Raw genomic sequence first — 20,843 nt, forward strand, 5'->3', positions numbered from 1 at the left:
TTAGTGCACTCCGGCAGTGGATGTCTGCCTGCCTCCAAAGTCCACACGACTCTAAAATTCTCACTGACTCCCCAGGCCTTTTACACACCCACGTGCAATTGGGGCCACGCATACGCATCCATGGCTTTCTGGCAAGGGTGGGCTGACTGTCTATTAGGCAGACATTCTGTGGCTGATTAGGCCACAGCTAATGCTACTGCTAACAGAAACAGTGAGTCTTCTTCTCCAGAACCATGAAGTTTGGTCTATTTTGTCAAATGTGGTCAATTTTGTCCTACTGTGGCACACTGAAACTCCAGACTAGACTTACACTTCTCAGAACAGAGTATAGGGGGCGCTACAGGCCATGCCTCAAAGTTGACACATTCAAAATGATGGCATTTCAACTGTCAGGCCAAAATGTCTGAAAGTTGGTATGCATGGGGGACAAAAAGGTCTCAAGAACCCATGTCATACATGTCTGCCAAACATTAAAAATGGGTTTCTTTAGAGTATGATATAAGCATTTTACCTTTACATGTATGTAATATAGTCAACACCTTGAGGATTTTAGAAATTGTATTGGTTATTTAGTTTACATTTACATTTATTCATTTAGCAGAGGCTTTTATCCAAAGTGACTTACAAATGAGGAAATACAAGCAAAGAGTTATATCAAGCGGAGAACAATACAAGCAGTGCTACTGTACAAGATCTTTAATCGAGTTCTAGAACCAGCAAAGTGCACAGAGTAGATGTGTAAGAGCCAGAGTAAGGTTTTTTTTTTAGGGCTTAGTTAGGTGTCCACGGAAGAGGTGGGTCTTTAGCTGTTTTGTGAAGATGGTGAGAGATTCTGCGGTCTGGATTGAGGTTGGAAGTTCATTCCACCACTGAGGGACAGATAGTGCGAAGGTTCTGGAAAAAGACCTTGAGCCACGCTGAGTAGGTACTACTAATTGTCGGTCGTTGATCGATCGCAGATTGCGTGAGGGAACGTAAGCCTTCAGGAGAGAGTTGAGGTAGGAAGGTGCTGTTCCAGACAAGGTCTTGTACGTGAGCATCAAGGCCTTGAATTTGATGCGGGCGGATACAGGAAGCCAGTGGAGGGAGATGAAGAGGGATGTGACATGGGTTCTCTTGGGCTGGTTGAAGACGAGGCGTGCTGCTGCATTAGTTTAATTAATGTCAAGTGAGTTTAGAAAAGGTGAAAATGCTTCTGCTCCTAGTTTTTGTCTTCCATATTTTTCTTCATTTATTTCCTTGCTTCTGTTTAACTGCATTATACATTAGTGTTAAGTCTGCATCCTTTTTGTTGTATAGCCTCTATTATGTTGATGATACATTACACAAATAAAATAGAAGACAGAAAAAGAGAAGAATTAATATAAGAACAAACTAGAACCATTAAGGGTTTGTTTACTTGTCCGACTGGGGGAACCCTTATATTTATGGGTAGTGAACCTGTAGCTGCCCATCAAATACTATGTGCTTAGCATTAGGATTCATCATCCATGCAAAATACAAATGTGCACAGTAGATGGCAGTAACACTTCCAAGAATAGTGTAAGAAGAAGATAAAGTGAAGAAATAATACACTACTGCACACACATCACTACAAAATTGTGTGTATATTATGTTCAGTGATATTAAGCCATGTATTTTATTGCAAGCCATCTTTATGTGTATGAAATGCATTGATTTCTGTGTTAGAAATGTGTCTTAATATCAAATACTTTCTGTAAGGGAGGTCTCAAATGTTATACTTCATGGAAATCAAGTATGCATGGCCTTTTGGAGCCTTTACACATAAAGACATGTTTTTGGCAATTGCCAAAATATATTACACTTCAATATTTACATATACTAGTAAAATATAAATTGTGGTAATTTAATTGGCTTTTGTGTCTTACACTAATAGCTCCAAAAAAAAAAAAAAAAATTGGTGAGACAGCAACTGTTTTTCAGCCTTGTGTTTCTGTGATGAGAAGACATATTCATTATCTGAATGCAAGGCACATTCCCTTCCCATTTGATTCAGTCTACACTTGTTCTCAGGTATTGTTACTTGTGCAAACATGTGAAGCATGCCTAATTCTGGCGTTAGACAGTGTTTCTTAGTCCTGGTCCTGGAGCACCCTGTCTTGTATAGTTTAGCATGTTCCCTATCCTAACACACTCACTTTTACACTTTTTCAAAGTAAGACTTTTTCAGCCTTTTGTTGCCCCCGTCCCAAATTTTTTGAGACGTGTTGACATGGAAATTAGACAGCACTTGCAGACTTGTCCTCTCAGGTGAAGAAGTTTATTACAGAAGGATGAATACAGGATAGATGAATGAGAGCACTCTGAAGTGCTTGTGCTGAACTTGTAGAACATGTTTGTGTCTCTGTAAGCAGATAAACATTCTGTACTAATCTAACTGACATGACATGACCTTCGTAGGCGTTATCTCTGATGAACATGAACAAAACAAGAACAAAACAAGAACAAAACTATTACAAAGTAAAAATGAATAATTTCCCTCAGAGTGTTGCGGCCATCAAGTTAAAAATGATTATTTTTTTCTTTAGAATCTTACATTTCCTCAGTTTAAACAGTTGATATGTTTTCTGTGTTCTATTGTGAATAGCATATGGGTTTATGAGATTTGCGAATCATTGCATTCTGTTTTTATTGACATTTCACACAGCATATTTGTATAAATAAATCATGCCAATGCACAATGCCTACACACACACACACACAACATAAGCTATTTCTACAGTGATGACTCTTTTGGATATGCACTGATCATTTAATGTAGGCTTAGAAGTATGAAATTCTCTACAGGAAGTACAGTATGTACTGTATGTCTGAGGGTATAGGAGGTTATTGATTGTATAGAATCTTTATGGTAAACGGTCTGCACATACATAGTGCGTTCATGTTCTTCCAAGCACTTTACACTGTTTCTCATTCACACATTCTCTCTCTCTCTCTCTCTCTCTCTCTCTCTCTCTCTCTCTCTATATATATATATATATACATACATACATACACACACACACACACCAATGCCATGCAAGGTGCTAGCCTGCCATCGGGAGCAACTTGGGGTTCAGTGCCTTCCCCAAGAACACTTTGGCATGTGGAGGCATGTGGGCCGGGAACCGAACCGCCAGCCCTACGATTAATGGACAACCCGCTCTACCAAAAAATTGTAAGACTATCAGTGGGTCGGTGGCCGAGGTTTCCCTAGTCACCGGGTCTGAATCCAGTAGAACACCTTTGGGATGTGGTAGAATAGGAGATTTTAAGCATGAAAGTGCAACTGAAAAACTTGTAGGAATTGCGTGATGCAATCATGTCAACATGGACCAGAGTCTCAAAAGAATGTTTCCAACATCTTGTGGAATTGATGCCATGAAGAATTGAGTCTGCTTTGAGAGCAAATGATGCTCTTCCCAGTATTAGTATAGTGTTCCTAATAAAATGCTCAGTGAATGTATATAGACTTGTCAGAACCGTGTTGGACTTTGTACTTCAAAATGTGTTTTAACAAGAAAACTTAAATGAAACAATATTCCTTTTCCATGTGCTGGTATTTGGGCTACTCTCCTACAAGCCATGGAGAGGAATATCTAGCCTAGTCAGCATGTAAACAGGTTAGCATCTGTATTAACTTAATTCATGAGTAAAGTGATGTCAGACTATAACCTCCATAATTATTTTCTTTAATGTTAATATGTAAAATGCACTTTCCCAGTACCATCTACACTTTTCTTAATACAAGCGTCCACACCACAAATTGTCTAACTGACATTGCTATTGACTTTCCTAGGCCAACTAGCCAGGATCTAGTTTCCCCAAGTCCTTTCTGAGCTCTGTGCAAATGCTGTCTCTGTATTTTAGCCTTTCTCCACCCAGGAGCCCTGAGTACTTCCTCTTTTCTGACAGAACAGTTTAAAATGAATTATACTAACATACTGTCACGTATCGTGAGGTAACGGAGATTAGGACGGATGCAAGCGCAGTATGAACAGGTTTTATTTAGGAGAGAGACAGGCAGACAAATCCAAAACGTGATCCAAAACGTAATCCAAAAACAGGCAAAAGGTCAGGCGATCGGCAAACAGGCATACACAGGGCTAGGCAGGAATCAAGGTCGTGGTCATGGGATACAGGGTCGATATACCAAACATGAAACATAAACAACAGCGAGGGACTGGTAGCGGAGAAACCAGCGTGAACTTAGCAAACGAACCTAAACATGACATGAACTATGAACTATGAACTATGACTATGACTATGACTATGACTATGACTATGACTTTAAACATGAAACAAGAAACTATGGACTGTGACTGTGGTTATCTATTGTAAGGACTCTAAACTAATCTACTATATAACTCAATATTCCACCTTGTGTGCTGGGAGCCACGCGGTATATATGCGGACATAATCAGCGTTGTAATGGCTGACGGCTGAGGGCAATTCAGACACACATGAAACAACAACCAATGACAGAAGGGGGAGGAGACATAACAGAAACTTAAACAAATGCACGTGTCGAAATGTCACGATTGTCAACAAGGGAAAAGCGTGCACGCGCGCTCACATGCTCCACAGCGCAGTGCTTAAAGGGGAACTCGTGACACATACCTGTCTGGATCGTCAAGGGAGCCCGAGTCTGTTGTGTCTTTTTTCAGATAGACTAGATACACAGCAATGAGCATTTTACATTTATAATATGTTTCACCAAACCTTTTAGATTCAACATTTAAGAGTTTCAATTAAGCTTCATTTTTGCATTTATTGATTCATATATTGCAAAAAATGAACACATTTGCAGGGATCTTTGATGTTACCTGAGAAACAGACATTTACAACTAGACAGTTGAAGACCATGTGACTGTCCAGTTTAGGTGAGCCTGTGCCCACTGTATCCTCAGAGGGCTGTTCTTGGCTGATATCAATAGAAAATATATACATATGCACTGTTGTTTAAAAGAATGGTTATTTGAGCTACCATAGCTTTCTTGCCAACTCCACCTGCAGAACAGGCGCTACAAGTGAAACATGTTTTTCAGGAACCATTATGTGCAAACTCTCATGACTGTTTTGCATGACAATCCCAGGATGTCAGCAACCACGCCAGAGTCAAAGACACTGAGATCACACTTTTCCCCATTCTGATGTATGAACAGTAACAGCTCTTGACTTCTCTCAGCAGGATGTTATGTATTTTCTTGCTGCACAGCACATGATGAGAAAGTGTACAGGTGTTCCTATTAAAGTGGTCAGTGAGTGAATATGCCAAGGGGAAAAGGGACAGGACAAGCCCAAAAGGGATTTCACTTTGCCACGGTGTTAAGACTGCAGTATATCAATGGAGACATATTTGCTGCTACATTCTAAGATCTTCACTCCCTTTAAAGCAGGGATCTCAAACTCAACTTACCTGGGGGCCGCTGGAGGTAGAATCTGGGTGAGGCTGGGCTGCATCAAGTATTCCACAAAAAAAGGGTCTCAAGTATTCCAAAAACAGTACAACCAATCCAATCTTCTTAATCTTTAGTAATGACAATTCAGAACATGCAGAACATGAACGGTTCTTCAGAACATAGGCTTCTCTTACTTCCTCCTACTCCTTGCTACCAGAGACTTGGCAGCGCTTCCTCTTACACAGCTCTCAAAAGTATTGGCGCCCCTCGCGTCCGGCTCTCAAAAGTCCAGCTCTCAAAAGTATTGGCGCCCTTAGCGTCCGGCTCTCGAAAGTATTATCGCCCTATGCGTCCGGCTCTCGAAAGTATTGACGCCCTACTCGGTCGGCTCTAAGAGTATTGGCGCCCTATGCGTCCGGCACTCAAAAGTCCAGCTCTCAAAAGTATTGGCGCCCTTAGCGTCCGGCTCTCGAAAGTATTATCGCCCTATGCGTCCGGCTCTCGAAAGTATTGACGCCCTACTCGGTCGGCTCTAAGAGTATTGGCGCCCTATGCGTCCGGCACTCAAAAGTATTGGCGCCCTATGCGTCCGGCACTCGAAAGTATTGGCACCCTTAGCGTCCAGCTCTCAAAAGTACTGGAGCACTACACGGCCAGCTCTAACTGTGCTGGCGCCCTATCTGTCCAGCTCTCGAAAGTATTGGCGCCCTACGCGTCTGGCTCTTGAAAGTATTGGCGCCCTTAGCGTCCGGCTCTCAAAAGTATTGGCGCCCTACGCGTCCGGCACTCAAAAGTATTGACGCCTTTCCCCATCGGCTCTCGTAAGTATTGGCGCCCCGTCCGGGTTTCGCCGCGTCAAGCACCACTCACATTTTCTTCAGGAAATGTACCGGTCTAGTTTTTATTCTTCTTCTTCCACTTTTTTTTTGGCACCTAACTAGTCCCGCACCGTTTCTCCTATTAAGGTGGAGAGATAGACTTTTCTAGCATCGCTAAGAGATTTTCTATAGTTCAGTAGGCTCTCCTTCCATGCTGTTTGAAATATTACCAATTTGGTTTGACGCCATTTATGTTCTAACTGTCGAGTGGTCTGTTTTAAGGTACGCGTTTTATCGTTATACCAGGGTGCTAATTTTTTCTCTCTAATTCATTTTCTTTTGCATAGAGACACTCTATCTAGCATGTAGCGGAGAGTTGACTCTAAGCATTCAGTCGCCTGATCGATTTCTATTGGATCAGACGGTGATCCAAATCTAATTGATCTCTCTGGAAGGTTATTGATGAAGCTCGGTGCAGTAGCTGATCTGAAAGTACGTTTTACGCAGTAGAGAGGCGAGGTGGAAATATTATGATCAATCCATATTATGAACGAGATAAGGTAATGGTCTGAGACAACTTCAGACTGGGGAAAAATTACAATATGTTCTATATTTAATCCGTATGTTAGATGAGGTCAAGAGTGTGACCACCATTATGAGTCTGCCCGATTACGCTCTGATTAACCCCTACTGAATCTAAGATGGACACAACCGCTGTTCTCAGAGGGGCTTCTGGGTTATCAAAATGAATATTAAAATCACTGAAGATTAATGCTTTATCTACAGAAACAACCAGGTTTGAGATAAAGTCTGCAAATTCACTAAGAAATTCAGTATATGGCCCTGGGGGTCTGTAAATAATAATTAGAGGAATTGACTTTTTCTTGCGGCTACATAAGTTATACTGGTATAAAGAATTTCAAAAGAATTAAATTTATAACTAGGTTTATGTGTGACGCCTAGATTTTGACTACGGATGAGACCAACACCTCCTCCTCTACCAGTTGAACGAGGCTGATGTAGATAACTGTATCCAGGAGGACTGGCTTCATTTAACGCTATGTACTCATTTGGTTTAATCTAAGTTTCCGTTAAACACATTAAATTACATTCCTGATCAGTAATGATTTCGTTACCAATAAGAGGCTTAGATGCAAGAGATCTAATGTTTAATAGTCCTAACTTCAGATTAAAGGTGCTGGATGTGTATTCAGTATGATCTAATTTTATGTTAATTATGTAGGTTACTAAAACAACCTTTCCGAACTTTTCTATGTATTTGTATAGCTCGGGGAACAGACACAGTCTCTATAGTATGTACTACAGGTGTTGGACTATTAATTGAACATCGATTATAATGAACGTTATTGTACGTTAATGTTATTGTAGGAAGATGTACTTACGGTAGGTAGTCACTTGGTGTGTAGCATCTTGGAGATGTTGTCTGACAGCAGTTCCGCTCCGAGGCTGCTGAGGTGCAGGCCATCAGGACGAAACAACCCAGGACGCTCCAAGAACTGATTCCAGTTATTAACAAACACCAGATTCTGTTCATTACACCAAGAAACTAACCAGTCATTTAAAGCAAGAAGTCTACTGAACTTTTCAGCTCCACGTCTGTATGTGGGAAGAGGTCCAGAGACGATGATCTTCGTGGTGGGTGATCTGCCTCGTACCGTCTCGATCAGGCTGGCGAAGTCCTTCTTCAGAACCTCCGTCTGCCGCAGCCTGATGTCGTTCGCCCCCGCGTGCAGCACGACCGCTCCAATACGCTCGTCCTTCTTCAGGATCCCGGACACCTGCGCAGCGACATCAAGGACCCGAGCACCAGAAAAACAATGTGTGTGCACCTTACCCTTTGTTGAAGCGATGCGGACATTTCGCACAACGGAGTCCCTGACGATCACAGCGTTTGTTCTGGTCTGATGGAGAGGGGAGAAGTGGTTCCTGGTTGGGATCTCGAACACCAGAGGCTCTCGCCTTTTGCTGCTGGTGCACCCAAGGTCCGTGATGACGGAGACCTTGGCTGGAAAAGTCTTGGGTGCACGGTCCCTGCACAGAGAAACACACGGCGTAGAGGGCCTGGGAGTGGTAATTCAAAACCATTATAAAGGGACACACACACATAAAATATGGCAGGAACACTGGGACACCGCTGACACCGGACGACACATATATACCATACAAAAATAAGTAGGCATGAGTGTGAGGCAGGGCAGAAACCCAAAGGAAGAGATGATAATTACGCTTCTTAGAATAGGTCATGCTGGCTTAAATCTAGCATTCAACAGAATAGGAAAACACCCCACTGGACTCTGCACACACTGCAGTACACAAGAGACTGTAAAAGACATTCTGTTAGACTGCAAAAAAAGGTATGAGGAGGAAAGGACTGAGCTAGAGATGCAGATTGGAAAACAAAACATGACACTAGAGAACTTGCTGGGGAAAACATCTGGGAAAATGCATGGCCCCCTAATATACTATCTGAAAAATACTGGGATAAGTGAGAGACTTTAGTACTCTAGTAGGAATATCTAGTATATAGTTATTTGTTTATCATTTATTTATTACTATTTTTTACCCCTGCCAATCTGCTGCCCACACTCCAGTCCAGTAGGTGGCGCTAATGCGCCATAAATTGGTTTGCCAACCGACGTTAAAACCAGAAGACCCTTAGCAGAGACACGAAATGGCGTCGGTTGAAGGTAGGGATTAAATAAAAATAATTCAGTTTAAACTGATGTAAATGACTAAGCCCGGGTTAAACAATATTCATAAACAACATTCCGGGTTCAATTCAATGATATTTGCACTTCAATGTGTTAATGTGTGTGTAATATTAAAAATGCGACTCGAAGGCACAAGTCACAGCGTAAACGTCTTAATCCAGGAGGTGTTTTCCTGTTCATCTGTTTATATTAGGGATACACCAAATGTTCGGCAACCGAAATTATTCGCCGAAAATAGCAATAAATAAATAAATAAATAAATAAAAATACTTTGGGTGTTCGGCCGAATAAATTTGACCGAACACTGACGTGTGTGATGACGCGCCAAATAGCCTAGCAACCAGAGTGAGACGCGCGAATTTCATGATCTCCATTTCCGGCAGCGCGCTCGGTGCGATGAGGGGGCGCGCGCATGCACGTGCTACGTGAACGACCGCATGCTCTTCGGATGTTGACAACTGTTCTGCTATAACTTTGTTTACATTGTTTACTGTGGACATGTTATCCGTCACGTAGTATTCCGTCACGTCGCGAGACGTAAGGGAGTAGAGTATGGAAGCAGGTAAAGACATTTATTTAAGGGCAGGCAGACAAATCCTGTATCTACTATAATACTCGGTGAGGTGTACAGGGACGCGAGCGGTATATATCCCCAATAGAATCTGCCGTATAGAACCATTTTCTGCACTCTTGTCAATGCACATTTTAATGCACTTTTAGTTGTAGTCTACAGAGTGTTCCATTCTTTCAGCAGTCAGTTATAGACCTAACATAGGCTATTCAAGGGGCTCAAAGATGACCACATCAAAATATTTTTATCTTACTCATTTATTTATTTAAAGTTATATTGTGCCTTGTTGGTAGCCTATGCCTGCTGGAATGAAAAAAAAATGTTCATTGTTAAATAAATATTTTGAAATTTTAGTTTTTGACAAAATAGTAAAAAGCACATTTAGACTATTTAATTCATGCAATGGTGAAAAAATGGTAAAATAAATGGGAAAAACGTGTTCGGCCTTCGGCCAAGAATTTTCATTTCGGTGCATCCCTAGGTTATATTATAGTTTCATATCTTTACACGTGTTCAGTCTAATATGATGACTTCAGTCAATGGCTTGACTTATTTACTCGACTGAGTCCGTGTACGTTGCGCTCATTCGCTTTTGGTTTAAAATTATAAAACAAAATACAAATGAAGACGCGTTCATTAATTTATTGTTTTAATATTGAAGATTATATTACTAATCAACTATGTTTAAAACCCCATTTTTGCTCAAAAATGCAAATGATTTAAAATGTGCCTCTTTTATAGTTTCTTGCATTCTTATTTTTTGAGCTGGAGATATTAGGGCCCGAGCACCGAAGGTGCCGCGCCTCCGGTGCAAACCCGAGGTGCAGGGCCCTATTGTTTTCAGCATGTTTGTTTATTTTTCATGCATTCGTGTGATTTTAAGAGCATAAACATACCTGAAACGTCAGGAAACTTGGCAGATGCATCAGAACCGGGGAAAATTTAAGTTACGTAGGGCGTGGTCGAGGAGGTCCATAGCACCCCCGAATGCAGGCAATGGTCGGGATGAAGTTGGTCCGATGTGCACGAGATTTACCACTGTCATTGCTCTCATGTCATGACTCCGCCCAACCGGAATGTGTTTTTAAATGACTTTTGTATGTTAATAGTTATGTCATTTTAATTAGTCTATGGACAACATCGACGTTTTAACTCAGTGGGTGGAATTACCAGACGGTCCCTAAGCCAACATTTGCAAACATTATGCAAGTATGCCATACATAGCTAATATCTCCAACTCAAAGAATAAGACAAGAAGAAAGTATAAATGAGGTATATTTGAAGTCTTTTGCATTTTTGAGCAAAAATTGGGTTAATGCCCACTGGTAGTTAATGTTTACTGTTAGTTAATGCCCACTGGTAGTTAATGCCCACTGGTGGTTAATGTTTACTGTTAGTTAATGCCCACTGGTAGTTAATGCCCACTGGTGGTTCATGTTTACTGTTAGTTAATGCCCACTGGTAGTTAATGTTTACTGTTAGTTAATGCCCACTGGTAGTTAATGCCCACTGGTGGTTCATGTTTACTGTTAGTTAATGCCCACTGGTAGTTAATGTTTACTGTTAGTTAATGCCCACTGGTGGTTCATGTTTACTGTTAGTTACCGTTGTTTACAGTAATACCTGTGATCAGTGTTATACATCCTGCTCATTAAGGAAAATTCCCTATGATGATATGACTGTGATCAGCTATTTGCTGGTAGATTAATTATTCTATTTCCTATTCTATTTTCACAGTGTCAGAGCTGAGGATTATTATTTTGGGGAAAAGTTTTCCACAGACCTCCACTGTGGGAAACTTCATCCTGGGCAGATCAGCGTTTGAGACTGAAGATCGTCCACATTCAGTAGAGCGTCACTGTGAGAGTGTCGGAGGACATGTGGAGGGAAGATACATCACCATCATCAACACACCTCATCTGTACGACCCTAAACTCTCTAATGAGGAGCTGAATCGGAAAATAAAAGAGTGTGTTTCATGTTCTAGACCTGGACCTCATGCATTTTTACTTGTGGTACAGCCTCATGACTTTACACAGAAAGACAGAAACCTACTGAGATACATCCTGAACTCCTTCGGCGATCAAGCCATAAACTACTCCATTGTGATAAACACAGACAGTGGGTTTAATACATCAGAAGATGAATTAAGATTCACTGCCATTCAGGAGTTAACAGAGGAATGTCATGGGAGGCATCACAGTTTTTCACAGTTACACGAATCGAGCAGGAGCTCAGTTTGTCAGCTGTTTGAGAAGTTAGAGAAGTCGTTTAAACCTGATGGTGAGCCTGCTGCAGAACTACAGGTTTTCCTCAAGACACAATCAAGACAAACCAGTTAAATGTAACAGGAAGTGTTCAAAGGAATAGCAAGACACTCTCTGCGATGCGCACACACTCAAATCTCCAAATCTCACACCAACCTACATTACCCTTAATGCACTGCACCTGAATATTAACCATTTACTCCAATGTATTTTCATATCACCTACACAAATTCTGTTAAACTTCTTTTATCTAGATAATGAAAAAGCATGCGTGTGACCTGTGGCACACCTGAAATTATACGGAATCCTGCTTCAAAGGCTCTCCGAGCAGTGAATGGTGGCAGCATTGAAACAGAAAATATACAGCCACTAATTTCCATACTTTAATTAGGATGAATTTCCATTGATCCACAGTACATAATGACTTTATTATTTTATAATCATAGAATTATGGTGTGACACCCTGGTTTTATGAGGAATTGATTAGACAGGAGGTAGGAGTGAGGAGGAGCGGTGCTGTATTTGTTTGGCTTGTATCTCTGTACTTTCAGATCAATTCGGACATCAGTCAAAAACAAGAAAACATGCTCTCATTCTCCCTGACTCCGCCCTCCATTCACAAACTAGCGTTTAACCATGCTTCTGACACAACAAACGACAAATCTTAATTTGACGCAAATCTTAACACACAGATCTTAATTAATAATCTTTAAAAATATATATTAAAATCTTCTACTGTGAGCACTTTATATACACTTAAATCAAAATTATTCACCCCCCATTGCAAATCAAGTTTATTGACAGAATGTACAGACTTTCAGCTGTTTGCGATAAACAAATGTAATTGTAACAGTTCAACACAATGAATGCTTCAAGTGTTTTTTTGCCAAATTCAACTGAAATGGAACTTATAATGACTTCTCCAGTCTCAAAATTATTCACCAGCTGAATAGAATCCCTCACAACAGCACAAGTATGCAGAGCAGGTGTTGTCCCAAGCACACTTGATCAAGGGCTTCATTAACTGCACCAGGTGTGCTTGAGCTGGAACACGTGAAATACCTGAACTGGCTAGGGGTAGAAAATGTATGAAATACCTGGAACAGGACAGAAAAAGGAAGCTGTCAATGGCTGCAACTAGATTTCTGAGAAGGCAGGGTGTGAGAAACCATCGAGTGATTGCAAAAGACCTGCACGTACACTTAGCAGAATTTTAGATATTATAAATAAGCTACTAGTCAGTAACAGACCCTCCAAAAGGTTACATTCAGTACTTCAGTGGAATTTCTGTGAACCTCTGTCTAAAAAAAAATCATAACATGTATTGTCTCCTAACTGCTGTTTTTACATTTTATTCACAGACTTGACCGCTCACCAGAAACAAGATGAGCAAGCAGTACAAGGACAGGTAAGCAGATTCTTATTCAGTCCTGGTCAGATATCAACTTTCTAGGGTTGAGCTGTACTAAAATTTCCATACCCGTGTACTGACTGACATGGCATGTTCCAGAAAAAAAACTAGGACTTAGGCTTTTGCCCTCATGGAAATTTCAGATTCTATTAACAAGCAGTTGGTATACTTATGTACAACACACACACTGTAACATTCTGAAGCAGAGCATGATCAGTATGCAGTATTCCAGCATGATAATGACCCCAAACACACCTCCAAGACGACCACTGCCTTGCTAAAGAAGCTGAGGGTGAAGGTGATGGACTAAACCCTATTGAGCATCTGTGGGGCATCCTCAAATGGAAAATGGAGGAGCACAAGGTCTCGAACATCCACCAGCTCCGTGATGTCATCATGGAGGAGTGGAAGAGGACTCCAGTAGCAACCTGTGAAGCTCTGGTGAACCCCATGCCCAAGAGGGTTAAGGCAGTGCTGGAAAATAATGGTGGCCACACAAAATATTGACACTTTGGGCCCAATTTGGACATTTTCACTTAGGGGTGTACTCACTTTAGTTTCCAGATGTTTAGACATTAATGCAGGGGTCGGGAACCTTTTTGACTGAGAGAGCCATGAACGCCACATATTTTAAAATTTAATTCCGTGAGAGCCATACAATATGTTTAAAACTAAATACAAGTAAATGTGTGCATTTTATATAAGACCAACACTTTTAAAGTACAATAAGTCTCTGAATTATTTTTAATAACGTTGTTATGCTGTTGCTAACCAATGATGAATAAAGTACTTCTTACCATTAATGCGACTTCTGGTGCTGCATGGTTTTGCTGATGGCTTTGTAGTCTGGTTGATACGTGGTGAGGTTAAGCTTCATGCAGGCGTTGAGACTTCCATCCGTTAAACGTGATCGTGGGTTGGTCTTAATGTTCTTTAGATGTGAGAAAGGCTGCCCACATGCATACGTAGAGCCAAACATTGTCAGTACAGCAATACTCACACGCTGCAGTGTGTGGTATGTGACGGGAAGCGCGTTCCAAGTTTTGACAGTCAGCTGGTCCTCGGGTTGAAGTTTTTTCATTTCTCCCCACTTGTGTTTGCTCGCCAACTCTACTTGCTGTCGTGCAGGTCTTTCCAAATCTTCATTCAGTGACTTGAACTTATTCACCCACGTGTCTGAGGGCTTCAGGTCAGCAGCTTGCAGCTCAAAATCTCTGACGGAGACACCGGAGATGTAACTCAGGTCGGCGCTGTCCACTGCACACTCGTGTGGATGAGTGATGAACTTAAAAAGACGAGTGTGCTCACGAAATTCTCCAAAGCGCGCTTTGAATGACTGCAGGAGATTAGATGTGAAGCCCGCGATGTAGTACGGCGTGTGTCGAAGTGCCACTTTATATTTGACCGTTTCATCGATGCAATTTTATCATTGCATATTAGACACACTGCAGAACCTGCTCTCTCCACAAAGGCGAATTCCTCTGTCCATTCCTGCTGAAAAGTACGATACTCATCTTTTTTTCTTTTAGCCATCTTCTTCGATAAAAGGGTTTCTGCAATTAGCTAGCTGACTACTTGATTAAAAGGAGGGAAGTTTACTTCCTGACCTCACAACGACCCGTGTACGTTACGCATTATCCAATAAAAATTTGGTGTTGTCCCAGAGGACAGCTGTGATTGGCTCCAGCCACCCGCAACCATGAACATGAGCGGTAGGAAATGAATGGATTGAAATACATGAGAATGTTTTATATTTTTAACATTATTATTTTTTTATTATTAAAGATTTGTCTGCGAGCCAGATGCAGCCATTAAAAGAGCCACATCTGGCTCGCGAGCCATAGGTTCCCGACCCCTGCATTAATGGCTGTGTGTGGAGTTATTTTGAGGGGACAGCAAATTTACACTGTTACACAAGTTTACACTGTTACACCCACACACACACACACATTGTTAGATATAATGACTAATCAAATAACATAAATAATATTTACGGACAGACTGAAGGCTTTTCTGGTGATTTGCTCTTTTTAAATGACCGAAGCTGAAAGTCCGCCCTCTGGCTGATGTGCGCATGCGCGTCGTTGTTATTCTCTGTTGACTGCGTATTTCTCAATCTGATGTCACACACTTAGGGAGTCCGGCTCTTCTCTCAGTATCTTCATGTGGAAACCAGATCATCATCAACAATGAGGCGAGTAGGTTTTCTTACTCCTATCTGTGACTCTTTAACAATAATAATAATAGTAATAATAATAAAATTCAATGACTGTGTGGAATCTTCTCTCTGACTATTTAGTAAACAAGATAAAATTCAGAAGGACTTCCTTCTTCCGGATCTCAAAAAAGGTAAATGTTTATAAACATGTCTACGACTAAACTCTGATGTTAAATAATATAAATAAGCGTCGGTGTGATGTGTGGTTGTGATTAATTCTATGCTTGTTTAGATGGGGTGAAGCTTTATCTCCAGAAGATCAGAAAAGTTGCTTCGGATAACAGGGGGTCAGAGATTAAACTGAAAAAGGTAGAAGAGTACAGTTTCAAGGTCGGAACTTTGGAAGAAACATCGTACAAAGATGAGCCCGACATGGTCGATGAGTGGGAGCAGTTCTACCTCCCAGAACACATGTTCATGGAGGTGATTGGTGTTTTTGAGGAGTTCCCCTGTTGCTCCCCCAATGGTGATCTGGTGCTGATGGTGTGTGAGGACGAGAAGGTGTTTGCTTTTGAAGATGAGACGCTGCATCTCGTCTCAAACAACCTCGAAGAGCTGTTTAAGAACGGCCTCCAGTTTCCAGGAACCGAGCAGTATTACCGTGGGCAAACCTTTGAGGACATGGTGAGTTCATCACTGTTTCTCATTTAAATTCACACTAAATGAACTCTTTCATGTAAAGTGTCTACACTTATGGAGAATCAATTCGAGGCTGTTTTTAAGAAAAGATGCCAAGTGTAATTTAACATAAACCAGAGGCTGTTTGTCTTTCTGAACACCTCTGATAGATCTTTACAAACCTTTTACACAATATCACAGATCAAATTCTCCAGTGAGCATCTTTGTTTACTATTTTATTTAATTTAACAGTTTTATGTTTAGCAATTACAGTGAATTGTAAATAATAACCTAATATAAAAATGATATAATTAAATATTATTTATTTAAAAAACATCTCGGTGCAGACTCTTTAATTAATGCATTTTATCTTTGTTTTATTAAAGATAAGAGTTTAGTTTGTTTTTACCTCCTTAATCAGCTGCGTCATGCAACAGTCTCAGGACATATATATTTTTAACATCAACAATATCACTTCATGTTTTTTCTTAGACTAACTTTACAGGAAAATATCATTTCTGCAATTAACACAAGTCAAATAAAGTGCATGAAAAGGTTAATGTAACTTCTCAGGAGCAGGTTATCCTGTACATTCTGAAATGGGGGTTAAGTATTGGGATTAGTTGAAGATTACCGTTATGTTTAATGCAAATGAACAAGGTTTAAGCGTGTGAAACTTTGCTGATAAATGCTGCTTTTTCGTGTCTGTCTGTAGACCGAAGAAGATTGGGACAGGGTGAGGGAATCAGACGGATTGAAGGAGAAGAGGAAGGAACACCAGGAACTGCTGGAGAGTATGAAGGACTCCTTTCTCAACAACCTGAACATCATCATGGGGAGAAAGCGAGTCGTGGTGAGAAATACAGAGTGGTGTTTACTGAGCTGTCGCTATCGCTATCTGAGATATAAATAATTATAGGCCAGAGTACGCCTAATAAATCTTTATTCAGCGTGTTTCATGTATATTTCACAACACAGAGTGCTTAACGACCGACCATGGAAATAACCATTTCAATTATTTCTTGCAAATTTATACATTTTTATAAATATTTTATTACTTATTTTATTGCTGTACATCGGTGAGCACTCTAAGTTGTACAATATAAATGTTTTTGTCTTTTAAAGTGTCAGGACCACTTTAAACTTTTAAAAGTGACTAATAGGCAGAAAATAAGTAAATAAATAAAAATGTAAAAACTAAATCAATTGTCACTGATGCACATATAAGGTGTGTGAGCCTTTTTATATTTAAGATAACAAAGTAATGCTTCACATGACCTATAAATTATATACATTTAACATAAATACAAGAAACAAATTGGAAGAAAAAATGGACAATTACCTTTATTGATGCAGTTTAACTGCCTGTAATGATGATGATGATGATGATGATGATGAGCACTGTAACTACTTTATATTTGTCTGTGTTTCTCTACAGCCAATCCCTGATCCTGAGGAAAAGCCATTAGTGTCTGTTTGAAACATGCAGTAAGATTAAAATCATCTGGGTTTGGTTCACATGTATGTCATTTATTTCCTGTGTCTCTGTAGAGTTTAGCTGAAGCCCTGAAGCTCACTGTAAAATCTCACTGATGTCCCACACGGTTCAAGTAAATAATAAAATCTTTATTAATCAGAGAATCTTTGTTATTTGATGTGTTTCAGTTGCAGTTTAAAAGCAGGTGTGTGTGTGTGTGTGTGTGTGTGTGTGTGTGTGTGTGTGTGTTAAGTTAAATACGGTGATGGGGTCCATGACATCTATTTGAAGTCCTAATTGGACATAATTGCTCATATTAATACTTCACTGAGTGCATTATAAAGAGTTTATTAGGCATCAGAACAGATTTATTGATGCAAAGACCATAAAATACACACACGCACATTGCAATCCATGTATGTATGTGTGTGTGTGTGTGTGTGTATATATATATATATGTGTGTATATATATGTATATATATATATATAGCTTTATCTTTAGAGGGCCAATACTTTTGAAACTCAATGCAAGTCTATGGGAAATTTTCCGACATTGAGCTTCCGTACCGGGAATGCCGACATTCTGATCGCTTCCAAAAGTCGTAGCACACCTCTCCTCAATAAGCCGATTATTTGACACCTCTCCCGTCTAGTTATGTGCCAAAAAACGTGGAATGATAATAATTAATAATAATGATAAGTATGCCAAATAACAATAGTAGTAAGTAGTAAGGCTCTCAAAAGTATTGGCGTTCTTAGAGTTGGGCTCTCAAAAGAATTGGTGCCCTATGCATCCGGCTCTCAAAAGTATTGGTGCCCTACACGTCCGGCTCTCGAAAATATTGGTGCCCTATGCGTCCGGCACTTGAAAGTATTGGCGCCCTTAACGTCCGGCTCTCAAAAGTATTGGCGCCCTTAGCGTCCGACACTCAAAAGTATTGGCGCCCTAGGTGTCCGGCCGTTGAAAGTATTGGCACCCTTAGCGTCCGGCACTCGAAAGTATTGATGTCCTACATGTCCGGCTCTCGAAAGTTTTGCTGCCCTATCCGAATTTTGCCATGCAAGCACCACTCACATTTTCTTCAGGAAATGTACCATTCTAGTTAGTGATGCTTGAAAAGCACTACTATTGTTATTCAGCATACTCATTATTATTATTATTATAATTATAATAATTATTATTCTTCCACTTTTTTCGGCGCGTAACTAGTCCTGCACCGTTTGTCGGAGATCGACGGTTGAGGTGTAAAATCGATCAGCTTATTGAGGAGAGGTGTGCTATGTATTAGGGAAGCGGTCGGAATGCCGATTCCTGGTACGGAAGCTCAAATTCGGATTTGCATTGAGTTTCAAAAGTATTGGCCCTTTCAAGAGAAAGCTGTAACAGAATTGCCTCCATACACATTCGGCTCTAAAATGTATTGGTGCCCGATCAGTTCAGCTCTCGGAAGTATTGGCACCCCACCTGGCTGGCTCTCCAAAGTATGTGCGCCCTACACGGCTGGCTCTAAAACGCATTGCTGCACTACATGGCCGGCTCTATCAGTACTGTCAGCCAATCTGTCCGGCTCTCGAAAGTATTGGCGCCCTACACGGTCGGCTCTAAGAATGATGAATGAATGCCTTTTATTGTCACTATACACATGTACAATGAAATTAAGAGCCACTCCTTTTTGTTCCGTGCCAACATGTAAATAAAATAAACAAAAAAAAAATAAACAAGATAAATAAACAAGATATTGGGGCGGGGGTGGGGTACTATGAAATGCACAGTTCTGAGACACTATATACATATACTGTGAAATTAGTACATGTTTGTGTTTAGAATGGTTATAGCTTTTGGGAAAAAAATATTCTTAAATCTATTAGTCCTTGTTCTGATGCACCTGTAACGTCTCCCTGAGGGCAACAGATTAAACAGATCAGAGCCAGGGTGAGAGCTGTCCTTAATGATAGTTTTTCCTCTGCTGAGGCAACGGGAGGTGTAAATATCCATCAGGGAGGGGAGAGGGCAGCCAGTGATCTTCTGTGCTGCTCTTATTACTCTCTGAAGCCTCTCCCTGTCTGCCGCGGTGCAGCTACCGTACCACACCGTGATACAGTATGTCAGCAGGCTCTCGACGGACGAGCGGTAGAAGGTCAGCAGCAGATTGGGGTCCAGATTGTACTTCCTGAGAACCCTCAGGAAGTGTAGCCGCGTTTGAGCCTTCTTGATAACCGCTGTGATGATGTCCGTCCAGGAGATGTCTGCAGAGATAAGGACGCAAGAAACCGGAAGGTGTGGACCCTCTCCACACACTCAACATTAATGTAAAGTGGGGCCAGCTCAGTGTTGTGCTTCCTGAAGTCTACAATGAGTTCCTTGGTTTTCTTGGTGTTTAGAGCCAGATTGTTCTTTGAACACCAGGCTGCCAAGTTCAGGACCTCCTCTCTGTAGGCTACCTCATCTCCCTTTGAGATGAGTTTGACCACTGTGGTGTCGTCAGCAAACTCGACGATAAGATTATTATTGTGGAACGGACTACTGCCGTATGTGTAGAGACAGTACAGGAGGGGGCTCAGCACACAGCCCTGTGGAGAACCTGTGCTCAACGTGCGAGTGGAGGAGAGGTGGGGTCCGAGTCTCACTGTCTGCGACCGGTTGGTGAGAAAGTCCTTTATCCAGGCACATGCGAGGGGGGGAGGGGCAAGAGTGACCAATTTGGTGATGAGCATATCCGGAATGATTGTATTAAAAGCCGAACTGTAATCCACAAAAAGCATCCGGACGTAGCTCTGTTGCTGCTCTAGATGTCTCAACACGGAGTGGACAGCTACGGCGATAGCATCCTCTGTGGATCTGTTTGCGCGATAAGCAAACTGATAAGGATCGAAGTCTGGGGGGAGGTAGTCCTTGATGTGCTGAAGAACCAATCTCTCAAAGCACTTCATGATAACTGGAGTGAGGGCCACAGGAGGATAATCATTTAGGCTAGTGGTGGGAGACTTCTTTGGCACTGGAATGATTGTGGCTGATTTTAGGCAGGACGGGATGACTGCTTGTGCCAGGGAGCGATTGAAGATTCTGGTAAAGATGTGGGCAAGCTGGTGGGCGCACGATCTGAGCACCTTACCAGGTACTCCGTCTGGGCCAGCAGCCTTCCTGGGGTTCACTGCCAGAAACATCCGTCTAACATCGTGTTCCCTCACAGTAAGTAGAGTGGTGCAGGAACCAGGAGTGGATGGAGGCAGGGCTGGACTGGTGCGGGAGCCAGATGAGGGTGGAGGTAAGGCTGGAGCAGATGAGTGCTGTTGTTGTGATGTTTCAAAGTGAGCACAGAAGCAATTTA

At 41.3% G+C, this 20,843-nt stretch overlaps 1 protein-coding gene across 3 annotated transcripts; it reads left to right on the forward strand.

Annotated features, from left to right (window-relative positions):
• The first annotated feature begins 8,832 nt into the window (after nucleotides 1-8,832).
• LOC128601310 (GTPase IMAP family member 7-like) lies at nucleotides 8,833-17,682 on the forward strand. Of its 3 annotated transcripts, none has more exons than XM_053614401.1 (8): nucleotides 8,833-8,928; nucleotides 11,261-11,806; nucleotides 13,152-13,198; nucleotides 15,337-15,395; nucleotides 15,501-15,550; nucleotides 15,652-16,043; nucleotides 16,753-16,890; nucleotides 17,589-17,682. In XM_053614401.1, exons 1-8 carry the CDS (start codon nucleotides 8,913-8,915, stop codon nucleotides 17,628-17,630), a joined length of 1,290 nt encoding a protein of 429 aa, XP_053470376.1. In that variant the 5' UTR covers nucleotides 8,833-8,912; the 3' UTR covers nucleotides 17,631-17,682. The 3 variants fall into 3 exon arrangements, with proteins under 3 accessions (XP_053470376.1, XP_053470375.1, XP_053470377.1); XM_053614400.1 differs by having other exon boundaries at nucleotides 17,476-17,672; XM_053614402.1 differs by lacking the exon at nucleotides 8,833-8,928 and adding an exon at nucleotides 9,314-9,514 and having other exon boundaries at nucleotides 17,476-17,672.
• The last annotated feature ends 3,161 nt before the right edge of the window (nucleotides 17,683-20,843 follow it).

Source organism: Ictalurus furcatus, chromosome 25, assembly GCF_023375685.1.
Source record: "Ictalurus furcatus strain D&B chromosome 25, Billie_1.0, whole genome shotgun sequence".
Lineage (NCBI taxonomy): Eukaryota > Metazoa > Chordata > Actinopteri > Siluriformes > Ictaluridae > Ictalurus > Ictalurus furcatus.